The sequence below is a fragment of the Camelus bactrianus genome, chromosome 29, assembly GCF_048773025.1.
Source record: "Camelus bactrianus isolate YW-2024 breed Bactrian camel chromosome 29, ASM4877302v1, whole genome shotgun sequence".
Lineage (NCBI taxonomy): Eukaryota > Metazoa > Chordata > Mammalia > Artiodactyla > Camelidae > Camelus > Camelus bactrianus.
The window spans coordinates 23,306,191-23,318,923 of NC_133567.1; the positions used below are offsets into that span (position 1 = coordinate 23,306,191).

At 38.5% G+C, this 12,733-nt stretch overlaps 1 protein-coding gene across 1 annotated transcript in view; it reads right to left on the minus strand.

Moving 5' to 3' along the window:
* Nucleotides 1-12,311, minus strand: part of CNGB3 (cyclic nucleotide gated channel subunit beta 3) — a 109,852-nt gene extending 97,541 nt beyond the window's left edge. Inside the window, exons 1-2 of the mRNA XM_010952037.3 lie at nt 12,201-12,311; nt 8,524-8,605 (exon numbers count right to left, since the gene is read on the minus strand). Of these exons, the coding sequence (XP_010950339.2) occupies nt 8,524-8,605; nt 12,201-12,311 (193 nt within the window). The remainder of the gene's footprint in view (nt 1-8,523; nt 8,606-12,200) is intronic.
* Nucleotides 12,312-12,733: the final 422 nt, after the last annotated feature.

The following is a 12,733-nucleotide window of genomic DNA, read 5'->3' on the forward strand; positions in this document are numbered from 1 at the left end:
GGGTGAAGTTTTGCGAACCGCGCGTTGTACTGCTTCCCAGCTTCACGCATGGACAACAGGATTCCCCTTTTTGTCACTGCCCCAGTGGATAGAATAAAACTTTCTGCCAGCTGTGCTCTTTGTGCACTGCATAGCAACTGCCAGATCTCATCAGTACACTTGGCCCCATCCTGCCCTGGAATGTGTGCCCATGGCAGACATCAAAGTGTTCTGATACTGTTGCTTTTATTGAATGTACAAGAATGAGCGCTGGGTTTGCCCTGCACGCACCTGGCTGATTCTGTCTCCAGCCTGGCAGCATCTCACCCTGGGCCTCTGTGATACACTTCCCGCCTGTCTGACTCCCCTGGAGCTGCGCGTGGTGGAGACCTGCACAGGTGTGAAGCACCTGCTTCCCTCTCCAAGAGAGGAAACAATTGATGCAGAAAGCCATTAACCTTCCACGTGCTATCAGTGGCACTAAACAATGGCTGGAAAAGGAGGGATTCAAAGAAAGAACCTAATTTGGGGATAAGGTCGTTAAATAGGCGTTGGTTTAACTGGCTCATTTTTCAGAAGAATATAAAAAGGGGGCCTGAAAATGCTTTCATTGGTTGGGATGTTTGATGCAGGTGATAATATCACTTAGTTAAATTTCGAACTCTTGAAACACCACGTATATTGTGGGCTCTGTCTCAAAAACAAACCTCCTTTAATTAGACACCAACAGTACCTGAGTTCTAGATGTTAGATGAATTAATAAAGGCTGAGTCTGAGTCCTTTGATTAGATGCATAAGTGGCACTATTGTTCCCATCTTAATGAATGAACATTTGGAGTTAAAATAATGAATAACACACTTTTAAGAAGTGTATGATTAATGGCTATTTTCTGGCACCAAAGATTGTCTTTTTGACTCAGCTTGTGGTTAATTTTGTAGTTGCTAGAACACATAATGTTCTTAGAATAGTTTTAATCTTTGATCCCACTTGAAATTTCATTGTATCTTTGCAGACTGTCAAAGGGCACGGAGGAATTTGACAAACATTATAGCAATGCGTATAAAATGGAATCTGACAGAGCACCTTAAAATGCCACAGAACAGAAACACGGAATGGTTTATATTAAGAAGCATCCATGCAATCTATAAAAATCCAGAGGGGGCAAAAAATCCAGAGGAGAAGGAGTCAGAATAGGTGAGAGTTCTGGAAACCATCCTACAGGAGGAATGGCTAAGGAACTTAAGTTCTTTGGCTAACGTATTAAAAACTAACTAGTGACCTAGCAGTTATTTCAAATTCTTTGAAGGGCTGTTTAAATAGGAAAGAAAATAGATTTATTTTATATATTCACTCCAGAAGAGAGAGGAAGGGTCCATCAATGGAATTTACAAAACAAGCAAACAAAACCCCAAATGGTCTAACAACTAAACTTGTCTAACAGCAGAATACACAGTTTTGTGAGGCAGGGAAAGCCCCATTGCTGGAGGTGTACAGGGGACCCGGGGACTGTGGCAAGGGAGACGGGATGGGGTCCTTGAATCTGGTCAGAGGTTAGAGTTCCTCTAGTCAGCCTGAACGTGCTAAAAAGTCCCAAATATAAAAGAAGGAATTTTTATATTTGGGCAGATTTTTTGCTTAAAGATATATCATCACAGGTAAAGAAATGAACAACAACAAACAAAAAAGAGAACGGATCCATCTAAGGTAGCTTTGGTGCTGTGTCGGGATCAAGGAAATCCTGCCTTCTCTCCGTGTCATGCTTAGTTTCAGGGACTTTTTTGTTGGAGTTAATTCATCTAGAAAACACATTTTAGGTGCAGGTTTTAAGGAATGTGGTGGTGGGTTGCTGGTGTTGGGCACCAAGGAGAGAGCTTTAATCCTTACGTCACTAATCTCTGGGTGACTGGGGATAAGTCGCTTTCCTGTAACAGTTTCCTCATCCATAAAATGAGAAACACTTTTGTCATGGGGATTTCTGTGAGGATTAGATAAAGACTCCAAGAAAATGCAATGTAAACACAAAATGTTCCACTAGCCAGACTGGGGTAAATTAAAATTATCTTTTTTTCCCCCCCAAAAAGGGATATAGTAACTCTTTTAGGTCTGCACAGCATTGATGTATGTGGCACATTCAGGAGCTTCTATTTCCTTAAAAAGGTTGCAAGGATCAGGAAAGAAAGCAAGATGGAATTTCCTACAAATCAGCTCAGCTTTAGCAGAAAGAAGCCGAAAAACAGAATTTGATGTAATTGAGTTGTGCAAATATTTTATTACGTAAACTACAAAAAATATATATATATATAGCCGAAACACTCACTGTATCCACATTAGAGTCTCAAGATTTTAGTTTAAAAAAGTAGGTGGAAACTGAGGAATTTTTTTTAAATGAAGGTACTAGGGATTGAACCCAGGACCTCATGCATGCTAAGGATGCGCTCTACCACTAAGCTATACCCTCCCACCTAAAACTGGGGAATTCTTTCAGTCTCGTCTTCTAGTTGATATTTAAAAGAGTATGCGATCTAGCCCTAACTTCTCCTTTTAGCTGACATGCTTTCTCCATCTCTACTGCATCACAAGCAGAAATGGTAACTGGTTGTGCACCCAACTGGGTGCCTGATCGGGGGGAGGCAGCCCGCCCACAGCTGGCTGGTGACCATGGCGGTGGTATGAAGGCTCTGCCCAGCGGCAACAGTGGTTGTTATCTAAGTCAGGCAGGCTGCTCTTTCTGGAATTTGGACCTGGAAGTTAGTAGATGGGAGTGAGAGGAGTCCAGAGCAGATATGCGTAGGAGTCACTAGAAATGAAGCCATGTTGACTGTGAGCAAGAATCAGAGGAAGTAAGTAGCTCCCAGGGATGCCTCTGTCCCCCGAACGGCTTTTCAGGTCCAGTTACCTGCAGGTTTTCTTACGATGAGCCCTTGATGCTGGAAGTGCCTTGATTATGTCTCTGTCCTTTGCCAAACCAGTGTGGTTGGGAATTTTCTTCATCATTTCAAACTCTGAAGCATAATTATATTTATCTTTTTCCTAGACTAAGTTTTCAGAAATTTCACATGCCAGGCTTATTCATTTCTCATTCCTTTTGTTCATCATCACATTCGATGTCATTTTTAGGGGGTATAGCTCAGTGGTAGAGCATTTGACTGCATCATATTAGATAACATTTTTGAAAGAGTATTTCTCATTGAGTTCTTTTTGAAAAAATTTTATCCCTACCTACAATGACTTTAAAAAATTATAATTATTATTTTTAAAACTGAAATATAGTCTCATTGTATCTTATATAAGACTATTCCTTTCTGGATGAAGCAAAGAAATATGCTTTGAGTAATTTTGATTAAAAAGTTTCATTTGTTTATTTGTTTTTTGTGGTTGTAGTTTCTGTATTCCTACCTTATCCTTTGGCTGATGGACTGGCCCACAGTCACAGAGAGTGGACCATACTCCTGAAATTAGCCACAGTAGTACCTCTCATGCCTGCCTGTCGAACTATGGTTGATGCTACATAAGGAAGCCTTTGCTGATTCCTGTAAATTAAACTTCAGTGGACAGTCTGGCTATTTTCTTATTCCATACAAAACAAATTAAATTGTCTAAGCTGATTGTTGCTGCCAAGGACTAAAGAGTGGCTTCCTGCTTAAACAAGCTTCCCCTTCCTTTTTTTCTTTTCTGACTATATTTTAAAAATTAATAGACTTTATTTTTTGGAGCAGTTTTAGCCCCAGAGCAGGTTTTAGCTCTCTGGATTTCTGTTCAAACTAATTGCTGGCTGAGAAGCAGGCTAGGTCAGATTTTGGATAGATGGGATGAGCTGCCTCTGCAGACCCAGGACTGTCCTGGACCTGGAAACCTGGGATCTTGGCTGTAGAGAGCTGTTTGGCCCAGGAGGTCCAGAGCGAACCCCATCCTTGCAGTCTGATGGCAACACAATCTGGGATGGAGGTCATGAGCGAAGAGGAAGGGGAGAGTAAGGATAACCAAAAACATCTTGTCTCGGGCCATCACTGTTCACAGGTTTGAACAACAGGGACTACCTACACGTGGTTGGTTAGAGGCCGCAGAAGGGTAGTATGGGCGAAATTTGACAAGAATTCAGCTTTGCTTTCCGTGATTTAAAAAAGGGAATATTTAAACAATATGAAGTCAACATTTAAAAACCGGGAAATCTCACGTTAAAATTTGTCTTGGCAGTCTCTCCAGACTGAGGATGGGATGTCCGGGAGCACTTGACTCTTACCCCACACGGAAGCGATTGGCCAGGGCTCAGTGGCCTCTGGGCTCTTCAGACGGGGCGTCCAGGACCCTCATTTATGCTTTCTGACCTCTATCAGCCCTGGAGTTTACCAACCTCCACGCTAAATGCTTTACATGTAGTAATTAAATTCATCCCCACAACCTAGTGATGTCAATATTATCCTTATTTTGTATGTGAGTGAGATGAGATGCAGAGATGTTAAACGTCTAGACTGAGGTCACACAAAACCAGTAAGCAGCAGAGTTAGAATTTGAATTCTGGGGCATCAAACTCTAAAATCAATGCTCCTTGTAGTGTGAAATACTGCGTTTAGTGTGAATTACATGGTTGCTTGGACTAAAACTTAATTTCATTATTTTTATTGTGACTTTTTAAAGTCTGGTGCATTTTAAAGCCATATACGTTAGTTTTCTATTGCTGTAGCAGATTATCACAAATTTAATAGCTTAACGAAACAGATACATTCATTTGTAGTTCTGTAAATCAGAAGTCTAAGATAAGCGTGAAGGAAAGTGTTCCTTCTGGAGGTTTTAGGAGACAATCTGTTTCCTGATCTTTTCCAGCCTATAGGGGTTGCCTGCATTCATTGGTTCATGGTTCCCTTCCCCATCCTCAGACTGCATCAACGCAGCCACATCATTTCATCTCCTTCTTCTGCTTTTGAACCTCTTGCCTCCCACTTATAATGACCCTGTGACTACACTGAGGCCCCCTAACCCAGAATAATCTTCCCATCTCCAGATACTTAATAACATTAGCAATTTTTTAATAAGTAAGTTAACCTATTCATAGATTTCGGGGGTGGGGGTGTAGATGTCTTTGAGGGGGCATTATTCAGCCTGCCACACCATCCTAGCTGTGCGTACCTACTTCGATCCATTTCTGCAAAAATAGAGTCACTTTACGACCTCATAAATCACTAGGTAAGTCATCTAGATATCCTCTGCTGGCACCAAAACATTGGTTTAAAGAAGCATTTCATGTAATGTAAGGAAAGCGAAGCCTAAGAAAGATGATTGTAATCAAAAGAGGACTTTAGTAAGTTATCTTTATTTGAATCCAAAATGTGTTGCGTTCTTCATTTCCTCGGCAGATATAAATTAAAGCAAGCTCTGCAGAAGATAAGAGTTCTATAATCAGAAATCCACATCTGCAGATATTATGACATTGCACCTGGGTGTTTTGAAGTGAAGACGCAAAAATACCAAGCACGTATATGAGGCTATCTTTAAACACTAATAATTTTGCTTTTGCTTTTTCAAAACAAAATCTCTTAAATGTGACTGTTATTCGTAGTAAAGTTTTTGAAGACATGCTAAGTCTGCAGATTTAAATGAAACTATTTTTTTTCCCTTCCCACTCAAATAGCTCCTCAGTTAAATGGAGCTTCCACGAAAGAGTTTTTTTTTTTATTACCAGCCATGAAAAATTAAGCTTACAAATACACTTTGAAAAAAGTATAACGGGAAGAAGAATGAACTTGTAATTCCAAAGACGTGATCTTTGGTTTCATGCCATTAAGGTTGTATTTGTATGTGAGAACTGTAGATTTAAAACCATCACTATCATACAATAACTCAGAGTAAATCAGAATTATAGTTTGAATTATCTAGACAATTCTGTGGGTTTTTTTCTTCCCTCAGCTTATGTAGATTTGATTTCTACTGTACGAGGTTTCTCTCTTCCTCAGTACTTCCATTTGTTAACCACAGTTCATGTCAATAACACACCTTTTTTTTTTTATTATATCCTCCGTTTATTAGCCTGACTATTTGTGTAAGTTTTATACATGGGAACTTTTATCAGAAATGGAGCATTAATGATTATTAAATTCTTCCCTCTTTCAGTGACACATCATAGTAAATATTTTAAATCAGATAATTTAACAATTGAAGGACGTAGCTTAAGTAATCAGCTAGGAGGTTCTATTAAGCTGCATTATGCTGAAAACCTTATTGCAGAACATTCACTCCCCTCCCCCTATCCCTTTGGATAGTAACGGCTGACTCTCTGGAAGATACTGTGTCTTCTTGGCTAAGATGAAAATGCAAAAGAAGGATGGTGTAGAAAACAGCTGATCTGTCCAGGAACAAGGACGTATTCTCTACATTCTGATCAGAATAGTAAAAACACAGAGCTGTTCTTCAGAATGAAGAAGTAAATAAATAAATAAAATCAAGAAAGCTAAAGTGAATTTTCTCCCTTTGATTTTCTTTTTTCTTTTTTTTAATGTATTGTTGAAAATGGATAAGGAGGAGATCATAAAAAAATAGACATAAGAATCCATTACCAAAAATAGATCTTTATCCTTGTAATGTTTTCCTCCTAACTGGGAACATATTATCTTCCTCCCGTTATTCAAGATTATTCTACATTTTTCTGTTAAACTGCTATTTCTTCAAGTGAGTCCTTTGTTTTTCTCTTAAATAGGAGCAGGCAAGTATAATGACAGTAGAACCATTTCTTCAGCTTTTGACTGTGGGCATATGTCTTTCGAGGAATTTGTTTACTTACAGTCTTTCTTGTGATTTGCTTTTTTATTTACAATCTTGCTTCTAATTTTCGTGTATTTCTTATTTTGCTTCCTTAGAGATAGAAATTTTGGGTACTGAAAGCTCATTTGTGCCTCAGCTCAAAAATTTGTTCTAGTAAAAATAGAAAGTCATTAAAAATTATCACACAGACTTTTGTCTAGTAGATGAAAATCAGAAACATTTACTCCAGTTTTGTAACAATAATATTTTTTTAATTGAAGTGTAGTCAATTTACAATGCTGTGTTAATTTCTGATGTACAGCATAGTGATTCAGTTATACCTATATATGTATTTTTTTCATATTCTTTTTCATTATAGGCCATTACAAGGTATTGAATATAGTTCCCTGTGCTCTACAGTAGGACCTTGCTGTTTCTCTATTTTATATATAATGGTTAGTATCTACAAATCCTGGGCTCCCAATTTGTCCCTCCCTACCTCCTTTCCCTCTTCATAACCATGAGTTTGTTTTCTATGTCTGTGAGTCTGTTTCTGTTTTGTAAATAAGTTCATTTGTGTCTTTGGTTTTTTTTGTTTTGTTTTGTTTTTTTAGATTCCACATATTAGTGATATCATGACATTTTTCTCTCCTTCTGGATTCCTTCATTTTGTGTGATGATCTCCAGGTCAATCCACGGATAACAATAATTTCATTTTCATTTTTTAACAACAGCATACTCTGTTCTAGGGATTCCTCTGTCGTTTTTGTGTTTTCTTGGTGACAGTGTGGTGTTCATACTGGAGAGAAACAGGATAGAAGACCTAGAAAAAGGGGCTGGGGATAGATTTTAGTAGATCCTATAAAGTCAGGTGGAGTAATTTAGATTTTGTCCTGCAGTCAATATTGAGGTGCTGAAGGTTCTTTAGGAGAGACTAGCAGAGACGTGAGATTGAAATTGCTTAATGGAAAGTAAACTGCTAAACGGTTAGGGCTGGAAGAAAAGGGGAGAGACTGAGTGAAACAGAGTCCTAACCACAAGAGATCACTTAGAGCCCGGGAGCAGCGTAGGCATGAGTTACTAATAAGGATCGTATTGGTGGTGGGATTGGAAAGGAATGAAGTGGGTGTGAGGGCCATTATGAAAGGAGATTTGAGGACTAATTTCCTTTATAGGACAACCTAGATAGAGGAATAAAATATGAATTAGGTTTTGAGCTTGGGAGCCTGAAAAAGAGTGACAGGACTAGGAATAGAAATAAATCAGGGAAGGGAGCTTATGTGAAGGGGATGATAAGGGAATTCAATTTTAGACATGCTGTCTTTGGGATGGCAGCAGAACATACAGGGACATTTGTCCAGAGATTACTTGGAAATATTGGACAGGTTATTAAAAAAGAAATTGGTTTGCTATGGATTTGGAATCATCGATGTAGAAATTAGTATGGTAGCCTTGGGAGTAGATGAGCTTTCTAATGGAGAGAGTTTAAAGGGAGAAGAGGAGAGGTGTGGGCAGAAAACCTTTAAACACATATAATCCACGTTTATTTTTATTGTTTGTATAACCTTTCTCTGAAATTACATTGTTCATTATATGCTAATGTTAACACAAACTTGGCCCATTTTGGTAGGTGATAAAAAAAATCTGTTGAATAAAAGTGATTGAATAAAGAAATATTCAGATATTCAAATAGTCTCAAATGTGACCCTAGGTGACTTACCTAGTCAAAGACAGGTGTTTCATTAGACAATACATTTCAGAGAAATACACATTCTACTTTTTAGTTTTTTCCTACAGATTTGGGTTCTGACCTTGGATTTTGGTGTGTGACTCTTCAGATGAGACTGGAGGCATCTCGGTTTCGAGAGATTTCTTTTCATTTTTGTTTTCTCCCTTTGAGGAAAAAAAATATAGAGATTGTATCTGTGAATTTACATAAAAATGAAGTTGAACATAAAATATAACACAGAGGTTTTGAGTCACTCATCAAGCCAATCATTAAAATTGATCATTTGTGTATAATGTACTAAAAATGAAAATCTTTGCACTTGAATGAGTGCTCTTGGCTCTACTATTGAATAATCAAACCCGACCTGCACAGTTTTCTGGCGAGAGGCATTCTCTGTTTTTGTCAGTGTGGCTGCTGCGACTCCCTGGCACGTGTTCCTCCCAGTTCTGGTTCTCACTTCCCGCAGCCCTAGCATTGCTCCCCGACTAGGTTTTTAACGATAGACCTTAAAATGATGGAGAGAGGAAAGGACTTTAGTGCCTTTACTCATAGCTCTCTTCTTTTTTCTCTCCATGATTTCATTCACCTCTACCTCATCATCTGTCTGAACATCTAAGCTTCCCTTTGAAATGTAGGTTTAGCTCAGTGGATGTGGCCAGTGTATACCTGAAGACTTTCCTACGGGGACAGAGTAAAACAGGATACGAGTCTAGGACATGGAAAGACTGGCCTCCATGCTGCTCACAGTCTAGTCCGGGGAACAGACACACAAAATGCAACTGACATGAAATGCTATAGAGGTGATGATTAAATGTCTGTAGAGGACAGAGGTGGGGCATAAAGGTGGAGTTGAAGGGAAGGAGAAGGAAGTGACGGGGGAGGGTATAATTCAGTGATAGCGTGCATGCTTAGCATGGACAAGGTCCTGGGTTCAATCCCTTGTGCCTCTGTTAAATATAAAAACAAACAAACCTAATTACCTCTTCCCCTAAAAATTTTTCAGAAAATATTTAAAAAAAGGAAGTGACTCTTGAATTCACAACTCAAGATGAAGTTTTTGTCTTCTAGATGGACAAGGCATGGAAAATAATCCAGACACAGGATGCACATTTAGCAAAAGCCTAAGCTGTGACTGTACATAGGTGAAGGGGAGACAACAGACATGCTTGGAAGGGAAAAGATGTGAGAAGACAAGGCTAATGAAGAAGGAAGGGAGGAGGATCTTGAGAGTCCTGTAAGCCTGGATAGGGAGTTTGGCATTAATTATAGATACTGTATGTCAGGAACATATTAAACTGAAAAGCCAATTAATCAGATGATTTAATTGGAGCCTTACAGTAACCAGATGTGTTAGATGAGGCAGCTATTATTATTCTTATGTTGTTGAACAGGAAATTGATTAGGTGGCTAGAAAAGTATGGATCTCTGGATATATTAGAACTAGTGATACAGCCTTCTGATTTCAGTGAAGCACTTTTGCGTCATGTTATGATGTTATCCACAGATACTTCCGTCACAGTTTTATGTGTATGTAAATGCAGATTTATGTGAATAGTGTCTTATCCTGGAGTGTGAGAGAGAGTTTGGATTAGTCTGAGTTGGTACTTCTTGATTTAATGGTTATTGACAAACCTGAATTATTTCTGATATTTTGGTTTGAGAATTAACTGTTTAAATGATACTTAAAAATGCAATATAAATTGATTTATTCATTCCTGCGTATTTTCTTGTAAGATTCAAATAATCTATTTGTGTTTCAAAAGCATGTTGTTTAAATGTCATTTTAAAAGGTTATATTCTGTAGAGGAAAATAGTTTTAACTTTGTGTCATTTTTGGTATTTAGCATATTTGAAACTGGAGAAAAACCATTTTTCCTTTACTCACGTTACTGGAAAAAATCGATGCAAATAATTCTCCAAATGTGACTTTCAAGATATGTGATGCCAGTAGACTTCTTGACTGATGTCCATAAATTACGGCGTCAGAATGGCATGGGATATAGCCAAGAGTTGCTCTACCCATGTCTAATCTGAGTGCCTCTCCAGTATTCATGTTTCTAAAGGAAGACAACGCTTTAAGGAGTTTCTGCTCTTTTTACCTTCTATCTAACATCCCTTTATCCTGTGGCTAAAGAGTTGGAAAAGCTGATTCAACTAATATTCCTCCTGTTTTGAAGTGACATCACCTAGCGATTTAGCGCTCAGTTGCTGAAGTCAGTTAGACCAGGGATCCAACCCAGGCTCTGCAATTTGCTAGTTGTGTGTAAGCAGCAAATTTTTAACAGGACCTCTGGTTATTGTGAGGATTCAGTACAGCAGTGCTTGGAAAGGGACAGCTCCTTGCCTGGCACATAGTAACTCCTGTTAGCTGTTACATTCTCCAAGAGAACAACGTATTAGCTATTTTTATGTGCTCCGTGGGAAAATAGTCATGACTGGCAAGGGTTAAACATCACTGTACTGACTTTTCCAGAGAAAAACCCAACAAGGCTAGCTGAGGGGAAGCCCTCAGCTCAACACTGGTGATATTCTTTAAGTTTTAAAACATGTAAATAACTTTTAAAGTGTCAGATTATTCATTTTGACGTAAGAATTAGGAAGAAGTCGAGGGCACTCTCATCAAGCCATGCTAAACACATTCCCCACATCTCCTCTCCACTGCAAAAACAGTCAACATTGATCGGAAAAGGAAGGCAGATTTTCCAAGGCCAGAATTAAGTAATCTCAATATTTTTTATACTCCAGGCTAATTTAAATCTGAATCATCAGAGCATGCTATTCTAGCCCCTGAGGGACACTCTTGCTTAGATTTGATATCTTTCATTCAACTCTTTTAGATGAGGAGATAATTGTTGCTCTAGAAACCTTATGTAGTGCTTTTGGTTAAATCTAGTGAGTAATTCATGAAAATTGTTCTATAAATAGTTGTAAGCAAATATTGATCGTGTAATTATCACTTGGACTTAAATCTGTCATAAGAACACAAATTATTAAATGTTTAAAAAACCCCACAAATTATTAATGATGATAAGTATTGCCACTTAGGAAGTCCCTGCTAGATGCTTTATCTACACTGTCTTTAGTTTGTATAACAAGTGTTGTCTTCATTTTATAGAGGACCAGACTTAGGACCTAACAAAAGATTTGCCTAGAGCAGGGTTCCTCCACTTTGACAAAACTGAAATTTTAAACTGGATAATTGTATGTTGTGAAGGGCTGACCTGAACATTCTAGGACATTTAGCAGCACCTCTGTTCTTTACCCTTTAGATGCCAGTAGCTTCCCTGTCCTTGACCTGTGACAACTCAAAGTATCTTCAGACATTGCCCGTTGTCCCAAGTGCAAACTGCCCCCCGCTGAGAACTCCTGGTCTAGAGAGATTACTGTTACAACGTAGTTTGCTAAGACCAGGATATTTGACGTTCTCTGTTAAAACTAGATCACATAACCTGTTTAATCCTTGAGAAAATATTTCATTTTGGATGATGGCAGAAGTGAAAATCAGCAAAAAACAGTCTTACTTAGCTTTTCCAAATCATATTAGAATCTTTTAAGTATCTATTAAGCAATAATGCAACTATGTACAGTGTATATAAAATGATGGGGATAAACCCCAATGGGAAACAGTCCATAACTGTTGGTAGCAGATGGTAGGAGGTAAAGCTGAGGAGCAGCCACATGTCACAGTGTTTATGAAAACCCATCACCAGACAAGAAACAAGGAGAATCAAGGCTGATTTAGGAACGGAGGGAGCCTACCTGTGTTGTGGGTCGCGGCGGTTCACTGCGTGTGCCAGGGCCTCGTTTGTTTTCATCATTCTCTTCACTTGGCTTCACCTTGTTGAATTTTATTGTCAGCGATTTCAGCATCTCTGAGGTGGTTCTGAAAACTTCTATTTTTATAACTCTGTGTCTCTCAAGAGAAATGTACTTTGCTTTGCTTTTCATTAGGAGACAAGCCAATTAGTCAGTTTAATCAGGATTTTGTTCTGGTTAATTCCTCCAGGCAACTCTCTGACTGGTCAGAGCTTTGGCTTAAAAGCAGCAAATTACTTCTGCCTGGACAATCTGAATTCTGTTTATGAACTTTGGAGAGTCAGAAATGCCCCTGTGAATAATTTATAGGTGAGGATTAAACAAAAGTTTTTGATTTGAATTGTTTAAATGATTGTTTAAGTGTGATCACATTGTCCGTTGTTTCCTTTCTTTCCTTCTTTCTCTCTTTCCTTCTTTCTCTCTCTCTCTTTCTCTCTCTCTCTCTCTCTTTCTTTCTTTCTTTCTTTCTTTCTTTC